The following is a 19,888-nucleotide window of genomic DNA, read 5'->3' on the forward strand; positions in this document are numbered from 1 at the left end:
GAATACCAAATCATGACAATTTTAAAATATGTAACATTTTGCACACACAGTTGTACAAAATAATCTGTTTCAACAAGGACAAGTTACAAAATGCAGAACATCAAGACATTTCTTTTCCTGTGCTGAGGTTTGTTTGCAGATACTTTTGATGATTTTAGGACTGCTTTTGAGATGCAGCAGCAAGTTTTTGCTCAAAGGCACCAAAATGATACCCTAATCTAACACTAAACCCCCCACTAAAATAAATTAAAATATTACATGGCTATATTCATAGCAAAAGGAGAAAGCCCTGCAAAACACCTGGCTCTATCCATGTGAGATCACTAGAAATCAACATAAGCTCCTAGAAAAACACTGCTTATGTAGGTAAAGGGAGGAAAACCCCAATCTTTGCTCATGTACTGACATTCTGACATGTACCTTGCTAGCAAAATGGCACTGTGGGGTTTCAGCAAGAATGGTCCTAATCATGCTGTGTACTAACAAGTGGTATATTTGTTAATGACAAGTAAACCTCCTGTTCATTAACTTAACATTAAATTGTTCATCTTGGTAATATTTATGTGTTAATTCACTAACTACACAGATTCTGTCAACACAGTGTTGTCACTTGGTCACCAAGTCCTGTGGTCAAGGCTGACTTCAGCTGCTCTGAAAACTTCCAGATGGCAAGTGACACTCACCCCTTGCAGCCTTAAGCACTATTTTGTTTCATACCACATAAAAACCCACAGTAAAATGGCATCACAAGATATGTTGTTTCAGAACATGAAAACTTAACTCTCTGAATCACATTTTCTTTTCTCAGAGCTAATCAGATGTTAAACTATTCTCTGAATCATCTTAGACATGGTTACGCTCCACTGTCTCAGCCAGTGACTAATGGAGCAAAACAAGTATTTCTGCCATGAAATGTAATTTTTATTTTATATGCAGCCAACCCAAACTACACACTGTCTGACAGAGAAATCTGCATTTACATTTGCTATCTATGCAAAACAGCATGCAAAAAAGTTATCAGATCATTTTCATAAAAGGGTCAAGAAAAATACAACTCAAAAGAAAAAAATTAGAAGCTTATTTAATGAAAGTACTAAATGGATAACCATGCAAGGAAGTATTTCCTCTCCTACAAGCATTTTCAAAAAGTGACATAGGAAATAACTCAGTAGAAAGAAGACTGATTTTACAATATATCAGTAATTACTATTCAACATAATGAAATTAATGAAATATATGAATATATATATGAATACATTTCATATATATAATATACGAAATAAACACAAATTAAAGGACTATCGCACAAAATAAGCCTGTCTTAGGAAAAAATTCACATATGCCAATGCCTAAAAATGGGTCTGGTTCAGAAAAAATTTCTCCCAAGAAAATGAATCATCACATTCCCACCAAAGCATAGGTGGAATCACTTCCCATTTCAACAAAATTCTCTAAATATATTGTTAACTAACACTCCAAAACTAACAATCTGGATTCTGATTTTAAAAGTAGAAGTAATGAGAAATTGCTAATGTCAATTGATACTATGGAAATGATAATATATAAAGACACAAGAGATCTACAGCATCATGCTATGGTCATTTCCCTCAAACTACCATTTCTGACAAAGAGGCCCTTCACCTAAGATTACTATGTTCTCCATCTCCATGCCACATCATGCCATCTTTTATTTCTGTCCTATGCTGCAGTTTATTATTTCATTAAGTTATGCCAACACTACTGTTTGTAAGGATATGTTGTACAAGGGGTCACTGAAGTTATTTGGCTTAAAGAATAGATCCTTTGAGGTAGAAAAAAGGCAAAAAACTGCAAAACACACACTACTAAGAGATTTGAAAAATTCTGTGGATAAATTTGGTCATACAAGATCTGCATCACATTTGCTACAGCACAAAACAGATGTGCAATCACACCATAAAACTTTTGTTGCAACTGGCTAAAACAGCAGTGATGAAAACAATACCTAAGTCTCAGACTTAGGAGATATGACCCTCTTTAAATTTCCTTGTCTTTACAGGTTTCTTCATTACTCACTTTCAAAATATAACTTCCTCAGAAAAGTCCAGTGTTCTTTGCCATAAAGGTAAAATGCACTCTCAAAAACCATTCATTTCTCAATAGTAAAAATATCTTCTCTTTTTTTTTTTTTGTTCTTAAAAACTACATGACCACAATTTGATTAATTTTTACAGCTTCTCCAAAAAGACAAAGACAGGCTAGCTACAGAAAGTCTCAGCAATAGTCTGGAATTTGAAAGCTAGCTCAAATTTTCAATTGTGTACATTGTACATGATAAATTCATGAATGTTCTGTCTTTAGGAACATTGTAATATTACACTCCTTGGTTCAGTTAAGGTGCAAATACTGCAAAAGGAACGGTGAGCCAATTTTTCAGACCCTGTCTCCTCAAGTGTGAACAAAACAAGCAGGGGATGCAGGAGCTAAACAATGCTATCAATCTGTACTTGTTCCAGCATGGATAATCTGGAGACACCAGCGCTTTTTTTTTTTTAACAAAAAAAAAATCCCATGAGGGATCACCACAAACAACTCAGCTCCACTCTGTAGCTGGGCAAGTCATGCATCTCCTCACCAGCACTGCCAGGAGCTGTGAAAGGCCAGAACTACTCCAGCAGTGGTCTACCATTGCAGCACTGGATTCCCTGGGGAAGAAGCTCTCTGTCAGTTGTCGAGATGGTCTGTGTTGGCTGAGCAGATGTATCAGGAGGCCAATTCAGCTAAGCAAGGAAGCCACAGCACAGCTTGAGTGTGAAAAGCCAGCATACAGGACAGGTGAGGACAGACAGGCCAAAAAGAAGGAATAGATAAACATTGTCTGGGCATCTAGGGATGGCAGCTGTGATCAAGGAAGCCAAAGACCAGCTAGAGTTGAGACTAGCAAGGAATGTCAAGACACAGAGAAAAGCTGACCAAGGAAAACATGAGTCCATTGGTGAATAGGGCAGGAGATCACAGAGCATAGCAGCAGTCACAGACCATAGCAGGTCCCCATCATCACTATCTTTCATTACCAGGAAATTCTATCAGACCTCTGATCTTAGCGATGGATCTTAAGGAGGAGAGGGGCTAGCAGACAGGGATGTTTATATTTAAGAAGTAGGAGAAAAGTCCATTGCTTCCAGATTCTGATTGAAAATATGAGCAATGGACACACAATCCAAATTTAAGCAACACAGAAGAGAATTTCTTAGTCCCGAAATGGGACTGGAATGATCAAAAATTTCCTTTCTTAAACGAATTCTTAATTTAAAGTGCCTACACTAACTTCTTCACTTTGAAGTAAGAGTAAAAAGAGATGACAAGTTTTCAAGTCCTTAAAAGCTGGTCAGTTATCACTATCAGCTGGTACTATCAGCAGTTATCACTATCACTCATCCAAATACCTCTTGGGAAGAAAAAAGCAGAGGCAACACTGATGTCCTTTTCACAAAATGGATGGAATATTTCTGGTCTTTTTAAAGGCAGAAATAAAAGGCAGGTAGTCAGATCCAACCTTATTAGCTGAGCAAATTCAGCAATATGAAAGATAACAGTGTCTGCCCCCTCTGTTTTATAACACAAAGACTTGTTTGAATAGAAAAAAGAGGCAGTTAATTTTTTATATACATATAACTTTCAGTGTGCTTATATACATATATCTACAGATACACACAGACATATACTTTATTGTGTATATGTGTATTTATGTAAACACACTGATTACTATAGGATAATTTTCTGCTTTACTTTTAATACTTTTAAAAATTATCTGGGGCTTTAAGAACTCTAGTCTAACTTTAGAGTTCTTAATTTAAGATATACATTGAAAAGGATTATATTAGCACTCAAATAACATGTAGCAGGAATTTCCCCAGACTTCTAAAGAATCATTAAGAGTTCCTTTATATGTAACAATTAATTGATTGATTTTTGTTTTTACTTTTCAGTCCAGTTCCATCTTTTTGATACCCTCTATTATTTCAAATACAATAGACTTCCCCAAGCTCTGGCTGGATAAGTAACCTTGAACAAGTGGGGGATACATAGAAAGGCATCCAGATCCCCAGATGTGACATACTGATGCATTCTCTGTCATCACACATGGTAGGAGCTCAGGAAATATTCACTGCAACAGGCTACAGAGAGAACAATGTGTCGTGTTAGATAAATGTCTCATGCTGAATACACAGCTGAACATTAGGTCACACAGCTTTACAAACCAATCACAAGGCATTGCACACTTCTGTGATAAACAAAAAATTCTATTCATGTGCAAAAACAATGCTTTCCATCTTGTACCACAGATGGCAGCGAACAACAAACTCTGATATTCAGGATGTCTCTTCTATGTAGTGAGTTCAGACTTTTGCTTTATTACTATGAAATTCTTATGATTTCCCTCAGACAAAGTAAATTTTTTTCCTCCAAAAACCCCATGAATCCTGGGAAGTTCTGAGAGATCTGGAGTCTCTCTTTTCCTACTTTACATCTTCTTATCCATGTTACAGGAAAAATAAACCTATTTTACAGCAATTCTCTCTGTCTATAGTAGGAACTGATTCCATTTGCCAAAGTCCTCTCAAAGAGCAATGATAGGTATCCCTCTTCTGCCTTGAAAATATTTTGTGGACAGCTTTTGTGTGGGCTTTTCAGCTGAGGAAAAAATTGCCTCGCTCAAGAAGTAAGACTGCTGCCACTAGGCCTGCCTTCCCATTCCTAGGTAATCAAGAGACATATTCACAGCAGCTCTACATACAGTTTATCATACACAATAAAGTTCCACAGGGCTAAATATGCACCAAGAAAAAAGTAATTAAAATCTCCAAATTAATGGAAATCATCATCACCATTATATCTACTGGACTTCATTCATGTATTAATCTGTATTGTCACAGATGGATCAGTGTAATCCTGGATGTACATAGAAATAGAGGGTTAGCCCTGGAACTTAGAGTTGTGCTAGATGATGAACTTAATGAATCAGCAATGTGCCCTAGTGGCCAGAATGTCCACCTGTATCCTGGGATACACTCAGCACAGTACAGCTATCTGGTTTGAGAAAGGTGATCGTCCCACTGCACTCAGCATTGGAGCTGCCGCACATCAAGAAATGTGTGCAGTTTTTCCACAGTGTAAGAAGGATATAAAATATAAGAATGTGTCCAAAGGAAGGCAAAGATGGTGAAAGGACTACAGGGCATGATTTGTGGGGAGCAGAGAAGGATATAAGGTTTGAGGGTGAGAGAAAGGGTAGTGCTGATCTCTGGTGCCTGGTGATAGGATGCAAGGGAACAGCTTAAAGCTGCATTGGGAAAGTTCATTGAGATAGTGGTTTAGCACTAGAACCAGTTCCACAGTGATGGAAGTGCTCATGGTCCCCAGTCTGTTGGTGTTCAAAAAGTATATGGATATTCTATCTATGACTATGATCTCAGATCACAACAGCTTAACTAAAATACAGGCTTCATCAGTGCTTTGACAGCTATAGTTATCCCTCCTTAAATAGCATGCAAAACAAATGGAGGTTAAGTAATCTGTACTGAGTAAATTTAGAGCAGAGGTGAACATAAAAGTTTAAATATATACTCACTTGACAATCCCGCTGTAGTGTTTTCATTAGTGCACTGTGTGTTTCAGAATCAAAATACAACCCTTCATGCATATCTTGCAGGAAATCCAGGTCTTTGAATGTAGGGTTGGACTTCTCCCTCTCTTTTCTTGATGCTCTGCGTTTGTATGTGGAGCCTTTCAAGTCGTATGTGAAATGCATTTTCAAGGCTCGTGGTAAAACATTGTTCATGACAACAATTCTAATATTAATGCCTCCTGACTGAACACAGTACAGCCCATAAAATTTGGGAAGAAGAGTCCTTGGATTCTGGTTCAGATTCTAAAAAAAAAAAAAGAGTTATTTTTAAATAAGTCTATTTTCAATGAACTTCCATGCTTAAGAAAGGGTTTTCTTTAACAGCAAAATAACATTAACAAACATGAAGAAAATTATGAATGTTTTCTTATTCAGCACAGTTTCTTCAACCAGTTGATTATCTTTGTGGGTTTCTATTTCAGAAAGCTAGCATAGGCAGTGCTTTTTTGCCAGGAACTTAAAAAGGCCAAAAGCAGAGCAGTAACTACATTTATGCCCTTTCTCACAGAAAAGAAGAGACTAGGTCAAACCTAAAAGCATTGCAAAGACTTAATTTTTTTTTTCTGACCCGAACAACCTTTGCGTTTTACTTGCTGGAAGGAGTCTGAGTTAAATGTAGTGCTCATTATCTTGACTTGGATTCTGAAATACAGAATCCCTCTCTCCATGACGCTTTACACACTCAGGGTTAGTGCCAAACGACTAAGTTATTTCCAGAGGTGTGTGAGGTCATAATAGAACCACAACTGACCATCAGAACAGAAAAGTGTGAAATAATCCAAATTCCACAACAAGCAAAATAAATTAGGTAATAGAGGATAACAGAGGTGAGAGAGAAAATCCTTTTTCTGAATACAACTGTTCTCAGTCTTCAGCACGAAAAAGAAAGAAGGGGAAAAACTACTTCAGGTCTTAGACGATTACTAAGTTACAACATACAACTATCAGAAGAAAGAAGTATCACAGAAATAATCACAGTGATTGAAGTTTTCTATTTTGGAAGCAATTGCATAGCAGTGAGAATAAAGTTCCCAGAAATAACACAAACTGGCCTTATATGTACTTGTAATAACTCAAACGTGTGCTGAGTGGATCATCATTAGGAACAACAAAACCTGCCACCATTGTCCTTACTGATGTGTCAATACACATGTTTTTCTTATGCATACAGTGAATCCATGTTACTTTAGTGCAATAATGACAACATTCCTTATTTTTAGTATAAGTGAGAGGGTAATTTTTCAAGTATTTACATCAGGAAACAAAGCAAGAAAACAAAGTCAGTCATAGGTCTAATAATACAAAGTCCCACATACCACCCAGAAGAATGTCTGTTTGTGTGTATGAGTGGCTTTTGTTACAAAAAAAAAAAAAAATTAAATTCTACTTACTTTTTAATCAATGGTTTTCCCTTCAGATGACACACAAAACCCAATACAATGGACTTAGAATTAGCCCTCAAAAAGCTCATTTAAAAATTAAGTTTTGAACAAATTACATGGATAAAAATATCTTTCACATCATTGCTTTAATACATGAGAAATGGAAATCAGAAGTAGTTGGAAACAAAAGGGAAACTGACCGGTCTAGTTTCTTTGTCCACTCTGAGTGAAATGCAGAGGGTAGACAAATACAAAATGGAGAAAAAAAAACTGAATTAGAAATTTAGAAACCTTATTTTGTTACTAGCTTATTAGAAGCAAAGTTTGGCATCAAATTAGATTATGACATTCAGCTTCATCTTGAATGCTAAAAGAGCACCAACTCTTGTCTTAAATATATTCTTGGTTTCTATCTATTCTTTCTGTTGGATGTGTAGGGCATGAAGTAGAAAAAATGTAAAAAATATTACAAAAAATACAGATTAACCCAGTGGAATATTTCAAGACAAATGAAACTGAATCTTCAGAAGTGACATGAAACAGGAGAAATAGATTTAAAATAAAGTCTTCAATTACTTACCATATAATAACCTGGCAAGAGCTTCTGAAGAAACTCAGCTTCTTTGTGTTGAACTGTTTTGATGATGAATTCGTCACCACTAGTTACAAAAAATAAAGACCCACTGGCACCTGGGTTGGATAATTCAATTAAAGGTTCACTGCAGATTGAGTACTGGAAGAGACAAAAATTGCTTTTCACTGCCAATGCGTGCATTACCCAAACACAAGTTTAATATGAAGAACTGCAGGTTCAAGTAGTCACAAGAGAATCATGTAGCAGCACTGCTGCTGCTGGCTGAGGTTTGGGAGGCCACTACCCAGGCATGCTGCCCAACCATGGAGCAGCAGCTGGCAGCTGAGCATATAATCCTTCTTCATGTTCCAAAGCAACAGGTTCCTTTGGAATGAAGCCAGTGGTTGATGTGGAAGGAGTTGATCTCCATGCTGTCAGCATAACAAATTCTGAGTCAAAAGCTTTGAGAACACATTTTCACTGGACCTGTTTACTTTTCACATTCATTTTTTTAAAGAAAGGTACAAGATGGTAGAAAAGTAAACTGGGAGTAGAGGTTTCTCATTATAGGCAAATAGGCAAATCCTGTGCAACTGGGATTGAAACTGTTAGACTGATAAACTTGGTATAGCTATAGCTACTAATTTTAGTATAGTTACTGATTTTAAAAATATTTTACTTGGTTTATGATTGAAAACCACTTGAAAAGGAAAAAAACCCAATACCAGTAAACAAGAAAAACTGGAATTTGAAGGACCATTACATTGCGTATTTAGACAGGCTTCCTTTTCCACAGGACACATTAAGAATTACAATCACACTAAGGAGGAAAAAGACACCAAAGACTATGCCTTATTAGTAGAACCATACTTTTACAGACACTAATGTACATTTATTAACTGTCCACTATTCCAAACTTGATCCAAATTATATGGAGAGCTGACATTCAGCTCAAAAACATAGAAAAATCTATCTATATTAAACTTGAAAGCAGTGATACCAGAAAATCTAATAAACATGTTCTTTTATGAGCACTTGAACTAAAGAAGCATGTTTCCTATAGGGTCATGCTATTGCCTTAGTGCATCTTGTCCTAGCTCCAGCTAAGGCTTATAATTTTTAAGAGAATTTTACATGATATATAAATATTTCTTCTCCCTGCTTATACTCAATTCCAAGTAATAGAAAATACCTTTCTTTTTAATTCTATAGTTGCAATTTTCTACAGACAGAATGGCCATACCAATCTGTAACACTACAAACCTTTAGACCAAAACAGCAGTTGTACTGCAGCAATTGCATTTTTCTTGCCAAAATATTTAACTCTTAATGAGTAACTGTGACAGTCATAAACATTTGAATGCAATTATCCTAAACATTAAAGCTCAGTAGAACAGTATAAAATAAGCACAAACATTGACCTACACTCTGCATTGGTAATCTTCCAGTAGTATGCATTTCTGTAAAAAAGTCCCCCACCAAATGCTGCTATACAAAGGGCCCAGCTAGTTTTGACTGGACACCTCTAAAAGGCAGATCAAAACCAAAAGGTAAGAAAATCCCCCAGAGCCTGACAAGTGAGTATTTATGATCAAGAAGTTTCCCTGCAAAATGACACCACTCCAAGAGGTTTACAGTGCTAATTTAATTCTAGCAGCTGTTCAAATGTATTTACACTTGTTATCCTGTCTGACTCCCACAGTGTGTTACAGCTCATCCTCCTTGGAAAAGGTGTAGCTTTGAATCTTGAGCTTTGTCACTTCAGATTAACAACTCAGATATGCTTGCTGTTATTTGTGCTCTTCTTATTTTACTTCACATGCCCTTCAGCAACAGCTGGACAATCATTTACTACTTACTACATACCACTTGTGTGTTTTCCTGTGCCAAGAGAAAAAAGAATCTGCAACAAATTGTCTTTACTAGTAACTTCCCTCAGGGAATAGTCTTTTTGTACTTAAAAGGACTGTCACAAATCCTATTCACAGCATGCAGTCTTTGACTCTAACTTCTGCTACTGCAAAAGCTTCCTTAGGTGGAAAAGAAGTTGCAGGTGATAATAACTTTGCTCTAGGAATCACAGTCCTTTTAGCAGCTGGCAACACAGCCCACATACTTCAGCTTTTACCCAGACCATAAAAAGAGATAAGATAAATAGCACATTACATAATGACACAACTGTCACCAATGACGTCCTTGTCTCTAAGCTGGAGAGGCATAGATTTGATGGATGGATAACTCAGAGGATAAGGAATTGGTCATACTCTAAGAGTTGTGGTCAATGGAAGAAAGAAATTCTTCACTCTAAGGATGGTGAGGTGCTGGAATCTGTGGTCTAGAGAAGTTGTGGAAGCCCCATCTCTAGAATTGTTCAATACCAGGCTGGATGGTGCTTTGAGCAACCTAATGAAGGGGAAGATGTCCTTGCCCATGGCAGTGAAGTTGGAAATAAATCATGTTTGAGCCCTTTCCAACTGAAACCATTCTATGACTCTGATTTATAAAATTCGCAAACAACTTTATTTCTTTGCTACTACCATTTATGATTCAAATTAATTATCTTTTTTCATATATAACTATGGTGATGAGGACTACTAACACAAAATCCACACATGGCACTAAAGAATTAAAATAAGACACCCACATTAAACTTAAATAAAACCAAAACCAGCTAAGTTTTGCTTTCAGGCTTATTGTTCACTAGGAAGAAAAACCCATTATAGCACACTTGAACAGAAAAGAAACTATTTAGTATTAATCAATATATTTATTAATATATTAATATTTTAGAACCATTCAATAATTTTTTCTGTTTTATTCACCCAAGCCCTTTCAAATTCTTTTGGTCTTAAAGAAGCTGCTATCAATAATAGAACAAGAGGATTTTAAAGCTCATTCAAAAAATTACATATAAACTTGCTAATTTGTAGCAGGACTCTGATTTCTTGGGTGACCCACCATGAAACAAACCAAACACTGGGCAAACATCTAGAAGATGGACAAACATCTAGAAGACAATCCAGCTCAGCATTCACCCTACCCTTCCAAAAGCAGAACTACAGGAGAAATAAAACAGCGAACACTCGTTCCAGCAGTATACAAAGTGGTTCCACCAAGTAAAGCCTGCTTTTACAATGTCAGCAAATTTGTAACTTTTTCTAGTGTAAACTGAACACTGTGAAAGAATAAATCTTCAATTTATAAAATAGAAAGAACAAAGGAGGCATTCTAAAATGCTTCATTTTTAGTCTGTCATCCATGTGCCTCAAAGCTAGACAGGAACATTTGCAGACTTCACTTTGTAATGATGTGTGTAAGTGACACAAATCACACAGAAGTACTTAATTAGAACTGAATCAATAAAAGTCGCAAACTACTGATCATAACTTCTCTAGAAAAATTATCTGAATGACATGGATGTTGCTCTAGTCAATTAACAAAACATGTATTTTATACAAATTGTCTCAAAGATAAATAATTAAAATTTTTGCCACCACTAAAAATATTCACTAGTTATATACCCCTCCACACATAACATTTCTTACTGATTTGGTCACCCTTTAAGAATCCCTTTCTGCCACAATGAAACTAGTATGCTTTATAATAATTTGTAACTCAAAGGAAAACTGCAGGCTCTTACCAAATAGTCATCAGGCTTGATACCAAAAAGTTCTCTGAAATATCGGAAGGCAAGAGGTGCATATGTCTTAAATCTGAAGTCAGGGTAATGATGAGCAGGGGTAAGATTGCTCCCTTCACTGAAAACAAAAACAAACCAAACCAAATTACTGAGTAATTATTAGCAGCTAGTTTCACTAAGCTGCCTAGCTTGACCGTTTCCCTGCTGAGAAAAGAGCATAAATGCAGATAAACCTCTCTATCATCATTAACCACTAATAGAAATGTCCGTGAGAGACACTGCCAGCAAATTCCTTTTTCTCACCTTAAAGGAAATAACTATTTCTATCACCTGTAGGCATTTGCATAAAGATCACGTTTAAACATGAACAAAGTCTGCCCTCCAGAAGTCCAAGATTTTGCTGACACCCCTGAGTATTGAAAACTCTTGTGTCATGGTTGCTGTGCTCAAGATGGCTCCAACCACAGTGTCTCCCACGAGCCCTTCTCCGTAAGCAGCAGATTCAGCAGGGTAGCTCCCCTGGTAGGCTCATTTCCCAGATGTGTGAGCAGTTCACACACTCCAGGAATCTCCTAGACTGCCTCCTCTCCTGTGCTGAATTTCCAGCAGACATCTGGCAGGTTAAAGTCACCCACAAGAACAAGGGCTGACAATCATGAAACATCACCATCACATTATAGAATAGTTCCTCCACCTCCTCATCCTGGTTGGGGGGTCTATAGCAGACTCCCACTAGGATACCTGCCTTTTCAGCCTTCCCCCTGATTGTCACCCACAGGCACTCAACCTTCTCATCACTAGCCTTGAGCTCTGTACAGTCAAACCCTTCCTAATGTACAGAGCCACCCCACCACCTCTCCTTCCTTGCCTGTCCCTACTGAAGAGCTTGTAGCCATCCAGTGCAGCACTCTGCTCATCCCACCATGTTCCTGTGGTAGTGACTATGTCATGGCTTTCCTGCTACTTTATGGTTTCCAGCTCCTCCTGTCTGCTACCTGTACTGCTTAGCCCTTTCCCTTGTTTTATATTTATCACCATGCTCTATTTTTAGCTTGAGTTACAAAACTCTTGAGATTAATACTAGATATAAGATAAAGGTCAGCAGCAAAATGCTGCTAGATTTAAAAAAAAAAACCAAACCCGCTGCCCATGGATTCATTTATGATAGAAAATGAGAGAGGTCTTTTAAGCAGAAGAATAAAGTTCTACATTGCGATTTCAAAACAAACAAGAACACCTTTAAGACAAAGTTTTGGTACTGGAATCAGCAAGATAGAAACTTTCTAGCACATTTTTATTAGCATATTAGAAAGTAGGCTTTTATTACAGCATGCTGGTCACTCTGGGAATCTTTCCTCTAATCAAGTGCCCTGAGAGTCATGTGAATAAAGTTTTTATGATACACACTGATTATATATTAATTAGCTATCCCCACTTACTTGACTTCATTTGACACAATCACACCCCTTAGTGGAAGTCTTTATCTGATTCTTTGGGGTCTGTCTTCAGTGTCCGGTGTCCTTTCTATGTGGCTGTTCCTTGACCTCTGCTTCTGACTAAGTGCAATATCATTGCTTTGCACAACTTCTACTTTGCCAGCGTTGTAGAGCTGAGCTGGCATCCTGCTTGTGTTTTGCCTTACTTCAGTTTGCCTTTATTTATTTCTCCAAGATTGTGCTGTTTGTTCAACTTTCCTTGATAACAGTAAAATGCTGTTCTGTTTTACTGTTTTTATCAGTTTGGCCAGTGTCTGAATGGTTTGATAAATACAGAAATACAAAATCCAAGACTTGACACAGTTGCTGAAATAAGCTTTTCCAGCACTTCTTGACTCATTTACTGTAACTAAATTATTCAGTAATGCAGAATGTATCATTATGCTTGGTAAAAAGAATATCCAAAGGACACCTAAAAGAAAAAAAGGCTACAAATTCACACAGATATGAAAAGCAATAAATCTTAAGCAACATTCCCGAAAAAGATAATGAATAAAAATTAAATATAATGAAGGAATTTAAGAGCTTTTATCCTGTACAATTAGTATTTGTCATATGAGCTTGCCACTTTTCATTAATAACAGTTTGATGACAGAAGCCTACTCAACCCACCTAGCTGCCCCTGTGCTGCCAAACCCCACACAACTGAACAGTTTCCATGACAGCAGGTGAACAAGATTTCTCAGTCTCCAGAAATGTGTAACATTTCAGACTCTTGAACAGGAGATGAAAGGAGGAAAAAAAAATCAAACCGATTTCTTTCTTGAATTCACACATAAAAAGATGCTTGTGGATGACATACATATGAAGACAATAGAATACTGCTGCTTCTTGGAGCACCAAACCCTAAGTAAATAGTGAAGGCTACCTAGTCCTAAAGAACTCCTCTGATCACTCTATATTTACTTCAGACTGACTCCAAGATATCAAAATCAAGTCCACATATGACTTATTGTTCCATTATAGAGTTAAAAATGGAAATCAGTAGGATACAAACTGAAGATAGTAGTGGTTCTTTACAGTTAAGATAGACTAATGCTCTTTCATAAGGCCTTTCTACTGCTCAGAACACTGCTAGATTTGTCAGACATTAAGTTTTATATAGCTGGCTGTGACTCATTGAAATTTTGTACAATATGAGGATGCCCCAGTGGTCATATAGTTACACTGGAAACCTGGGGTCATACTTGTAAATGCATTTAATTGTCATAAGATGCAGAAAATAATAGAACAGAGTGTTCTCTACTGAAGTATCACATAATTGTCAGGGAATATAAAGCATCTAAACTTTTTTATTAAGTTTTACGTTTCAGTACTAAACACTTTTATAAATCTGTTTCCTCTAGCTGTAACTTGAAGGCTTCTCCTGTGAAAGCATGTCAGCAAATAGACTACATGTTCTTACTATACCAGAACATGTACTGTCACTTCACTACGGTGAGATGAAGGTAGGAGGTTCGCTATGACAATAGGACATTTCTGAGCCATTTCATAAGTGCATATGGAGTCAAATGACCAACACTGGGTCAGCAGGTGCACAGTAACACATAGCAAGTGGAGATTTATTGCAAAATAGAGCAATTATTTTGGAACAGCTTCTACATAGAGGGCAATTCCATGTATTTAGAACACATCAGATACTTTATTACAGATATAACAATGTCACTATGCAGACAGCTTTCCTTATTCTTTATAAAATCATCTTTAAAAACACCTTCTGTTTAAGGTCTACAGAGTATTTTACCATACCCCGTTTCTGTTAATCATATGAATTAGTTTCAGCTTCACTACCAAGAGAATAGCTTACTGATCCCAACAGTAAGATCTGTAAATCATGAAGCAAACTTGACACAAATTTAAGATTTCTTGTTAGTACTCTGGAAAATAGTTTTAAGGTTTTCCTGATGGTACTTCTAACAGAAAAAGCACCCTCACTTCCAGTAATTTCTTACAGGAATGGAAACCTTTCAAATTTCTTATCAATTTGCAGCTTGTATGACAAGTATGAATTGAGTATGGCCTTGTTCTTTCTGGAAAAAGACACTCCACTGTACAGAATGCTTGATCTAAGTACATCCCTACCCTATTTAGAATTATTCACATTCCAGTCTATTAGCTATTGAAATAATTTATTCTGTAGTTTCTCTTCACATTTTCTTGATGCATTTTACAGTTTCACTCTCAGGGGATTAAAGTGTATGTGCAAAGCAGTACATATAACGATTTTTAATCAGTCTAGGGAGTTTCAAGGGGACAATTACATCTTTGACATTTAACAAAAAAATGCGCATGATCCATTGGCAAAAAGTTAAATTTGTAAAATGGTGCTTTGGACATAATAAGGGGGTAACCATGTAATTTCCTTCTCAACTACTTTAAGCACAGGTCTACCAGAAAAACAAAGACAAAGTCTTTAAAATTAGCTCTGGCAATCTTAAGCAATTCAAGTCTTTCTATATGAGCTATGACATCAAAATACAGGCTTTGGAATGATTAGGCAGCAATTGTAATTTATGAGCTATTTTAGTAACTGCAGATGTTATACCCCACAAAAGATTCATAGGCTAAAGAAGAGATACTAAGCTTAAAATGCAAGCTTGGTTTAATACTTATATTGTAATTTTTTTTTTTTTTTTAATCAAGCACACCTATGACAGTATGTGCATCTAAGCCTGCCCCTTTGTAAATGCTGAGAGTGGATTTAAAGCATAGGTGGTGCAATTTCAAACTAAAAGTGAAGTAAAATTAATTACATTTTTAATGGCTAACCCCATGGCTGTAAAAAGTTGCTAAACAAGACACCCAGACACATTTCTTGGCAGCTTTTCTTTGCTATGGCCTCACCCTGGTAGGATGTACTCAGGAGATACCACACCTATCTGAAGGGGCAGAGAAAGCCACCTGCATATCTTGGTAGCAAGCCTTCATCACTGAGGATTTTTCAAAGTCTCTGACGGAGCTGTTATCAAAAGAATTAGTCTGTGGTTGTGACCCTGTGTATAACTTTCCTTTGTGTATCATAAAAAAAGAAGAGGAGGAACACATCAGTTATTTCAGTGACAACAATTCTTTTTTAGATTGTAAAATCAAAATAAAATGTCTAAACTTAAATGCTCTCAACATTAAAAACTAAGAGCATCCAATTTGCTCTTGAATACAGCTGCTTTTTAAAAATTCATCACAATGTGTTTCGGCTCTAGAAACTGTATCAAACACATGCTGCAGGTCAGGTAGTGCTTTGGTATGTTCCTTTCCTGTATGTAATTTCAGGAAAGCGTAATTTCCCACATGGAGGAAGTAGGGATCGTGTTTATCTGTACAAATAGGTGTGTCTGTGTTTTTTGTGTTTTTCATACTGTGGGTTAAAGTCCAGTGTTAACATCTTTTTTTCTCACTTACATTTTCCTAAACTTCCAGTTACCAAATGCTGTCCTGAGAGGTTCCCTGCAAGTCAGCTTTGAAATACAATTAGGAGGAATAAGTAACTTAAAAACAGGTCAAGTCAGTCACATCTACATAACAGCTGAATACAGAAGCATTTACTTACAATTACTAAGATATTATTATTTTACAACCAACTGGAAATGCTATCAAAACACAGGATCTCAGAGTATTTGAAAAGTTTTTTAAGCAGTCCACATAACCATACAACTATCCAGGTTATCAGGTTTACCAATAATTTATTGGTAACAGAAGTAGCTGAGTCCAGTAATTCATACCAGACTTTGCTTTTGTCACCAAAGTATCCCCATTTCTAATAATTGTTTTGCATCCTCCTCTCTGTGCTATCATTCAACTCAAAAACCATAAAAACCTTGTCAGAACTTGAGTAATTCTGTGCATCTCTGCAAGCAAAGCACCAAGGAAGAGCAGCAGCACCTTATCAGACTATTCAGGTCACTTTATCTTCCTTGTGAAACTGCCCACAGGAAACACATATCATGGTGTAAATTACACAACTCATCGTTAGTGTGAACATTCAAATACCAGTCGCACTAAAGCTGTAGAGCATGCTACACTACAAATACACTACTTAGTCCATCAGCTAACCTATGACACAGGTTTGATACAAAGATATTTCCAAGGGTAAGTATCAGTTTTCTCAATCAGTGCTCAAAAACATACAAGAAAGCAATACACTTCAGTTTTAGATGTAGGGTAGAACCCAGACTGGCCTTGGCAGTAAGGTAAAGTTTTTACCTTCTTAGAACTTTGACTACTTATTTGGGCTGTTATTCAAATGCTATCAAAATACAATGGTAAGCTTCTGACATTAAAGAGCAGAAAGATTTGAATAATCTTTCATTAGCATCACAAGAAAGCAATTTGTAAATGAACCAGTTCAGTATACAGACTGTAGCTGCAGAGTGCATACAGGTCATCAGCATCTAACACACTTCCCAGCTCAATTAGAAACTGTAGTAACTGTTGTCAACATGCAGGGTCTAGACCCTGCAATAAAAGCTTATTAGCAACGGAAGTGCATAAGATTGACTAACAACTTACTGCAAAAAAGGTCAAACTCAACAGCTGTACTTAGAAGCAGCCTCCACCTAAGAACACCAAAAACACAGGCTGAAACATACTGTCTGGCTTGAAACGTTCTGCATTTCTAAAGCTTCATAGCCAAAATTAACTGATATAATGGAGCAGCTTCTGTTTGGCTTCTCAGCCACCACAGAAAATGCACCTCCTTCCGTGTCTACTGGAAGAGCTCAATAAGCTGCCTACACTGCCAGCTCAAAAGCAGCTGCACAGCCTCATGGCCCAGCAACCAGTTTGAGCCACCACTGACTACCAGAGCTAGGCTTACAGACAAGCAATGAGCCACTCTAACCAACGAAGCATTCTAACCAACCATCTCACTTGGAGCCAGCACCAACGCCAAGTCAAAGGGCTAAAAAATATTGCTGAAGCCACATTGTACAAACAACTAACTGGAAGCAAATTGTGCTACTGGGAACTGCTTCCAGCCAAGGAAAACAGGAACAAATATGCCTGGCACAGCTAGTCACAGGACAGAGCATAGAGAGCACATGCAGGATGAACAACCTTCCCACCGAACCCTCCAGCCACTGTTGCAGCACTACCAACACCAGGTAAGCACCTCTGTTGCTGGATTTCCAAAACAGAGTTGAAAAGCCAGAAAAGAGGTTACTTGGAGTGGTTTCCCTTGTGGTTTCACTCTATTCAGTGAGTAGGGTGGAGGCTTCAGACGCTGTCTTCAAGTATGTCAGTGCAGGGTGCATTTTGTTTCTCCATCCTAGGAGCAAATTTGCACAGTACTACTTTAACTCCATCTGTATGGTGGTTCTCAATGCGCACCTTTATAGCAGCTTCCAGTAATACCTTGTTTTCCAAAAACAACACGTTATACAAACTCCTGCGGAGCTTGAAGAGAAAGGGATGAAAGGGCCTCCACTACTACAATGTGCAAATGAAGGCAAACACGTTTGCAATTCAAATCCACCCACTGTACAGACACCTGTACTTCACTCAAAGTCATTTCCAGAAATAAACACGTAAATTAACTGGGTCAAACTCTGATCAATTTAACACAGTTACAGAGTAACTCTGGACCAGGAATTGCCTGCAATCCAGGGAGTTATTTCTGATTTACATCAGTAGCTCCCAAAATATGCAGAGCAGTTATGTTCAGATCTGACCTAACCACTTTTTTCCCTGACATTTTTCTCCCTTCTTAATGAATCCTGAATGCTTCAGTATGACTACGGAAGCAGAGATACAAGTTGAGGGTTATTTCAGGGTCTGGGAAGTGTGCAGAGCCTATTCTCTTCAACCAGTAAAATTCATAAACAAGTGTTAACTACTTTCCCCTAACTATAAAAGGGCAGCTATAACACTCTTCTGCTCACTGGTGCACAGGCTGCATTGCATCGCATTTCTAGTAGCTTAAGTCTATTTTACCACTGTCACCTTAACAATGCCCCTTTGCAGGTGTGCCTATGACTGAAAAACAGAGTCCTCTCACCTCACTGCCAGACACAGGTAAGGCTGAGAAAATATGGGAGGAAGGTGGAGCAGGACACCATGCAATGAGTCAGGCTTCTGTGAAATTGCCAAACTGAAGGGGGAAGTTCAGCTGACAGCTGTTTGAAATTGCAGATGAATTAATTGTACCCAAAGCAAGTGGAAAAATACTGCTCCTTGTTGGGTAAGTACCTGTTTGAGCACCACTCTTGCTGCACCGTTAGGTTCTCCTTCAGCTACAAACTTCCGCAAAAAGTTTACTCAAAGCTCAGCTCGCTCCAGGGTACTTCCAGGTAGAGGTAAACCCATTTCACCTGCTGTTGTAACTAATTTCCACTAATTGCTTTCAACCCAGAGCAATCCAAACGGGACCAAAAAAAAGTCATTACAGTAATTACTTTTCACAAAGCTGCCATCACAAGTAGGTACCCCCCTTGGTAAAAGTGAAGAGCACCTGAGGTGCACCTTGGGAGTGCAGTTCCAGCTGTAAAGAATGTGCAGCCTTTGCTTTTTGCTTCAAACATGGGTAATGAAGTTACCTATTGACATGACTCAGGACCAATCCACATAATGTGATCATGAAACAACATTCCAATACTCTGAACCAGCAAGACTCCTGTATTGATTTTGTGCAATCCTAATGTATAACAATTCATGCACAGTAATATACTTCTGGTTGAATATAATTTAGATAAATAAAAGTGGATGTTACACTGAGACATAGCAAAGATTTGAAATTGGACATTTCTGTGCATCAGCATAAGAAACCAAGAGCCATGTAAAGAGACTGCTATAGATAGCAAACTTTTAGTTCCACAGACAATGTTGCCAACAAGTGTTCTTTATGGAGAGGTTCTTTGTTACAGTCAGAATGTCTCACTATGCTGTATACTGCTTACTACCTAGCGATGTAAAAAGAAAAAAACAAACCTAAACCCAAAACTACAGTGCTTTGGCCATTACTTTAATTTGTCTAATTTTCCTCCAAGTTTTTTTTTTAATAAGAAACTGTCTGAAAAGCTTTTCTACTAAAGCTTTTCTACCCAATTTTGCATTAGTGCAATCAGTCTCTTCCTTCTGCCTTTTGGGTTTTTTTCAAGCCAGAAGGGATGTCTCCCTGCTCTTCCTTAATACCAA

General features: G+C 37.4%; 1 protein-coding gene across 1 annotated transcript in view; it reads right to left on the reverse strand.

Annotated features, from left to right (window-relative positions):
* Positions 1-19,888, reverse strand: part of PIP5K1B (phosphatidylinositol-4-phosphate 5-kinase type 1 beta) — a 96,258-nt gene that overhangs the window by 27,067 nt on the left and 49,303 nt on the right. The window contains exons 4-6 of the mRNA XM_041399098.1: positions 11,265-11,382; positions 7,631-7,783; positions 5,612-5,911 (exon numbers count right to left, since the gene is read on the reverse strand). Of these exons, the coding sequence (XP_041255032.1) occupies positions 5,612-5,911; positions 7,631-7,783; positions 11,265-11,382 (571 nt within the window). The remainder of the gene's footprint in view (positions 1-5,611; positions 5,912-7,630; positions 7,784-11,264; positions 11,383-19,888) is intronic.

Source organism: Onychostruthus taczanowskii, unplaced genomic scaffold (assembly GCF_017590055.1).
Source record: "Onychostruthus taczanowskii isolate IOZ18803 unplaced genomic scaffold, ASM1759005v1 scaffold154, whole genome shotgun sequence".
Classification (NCBI taxonomy): Eukaryota; Metazoa; Chordata; class Aves; order Passeriformes; family Passeridae; genus Onychostruthus; species Onychostruthus taczanowskii.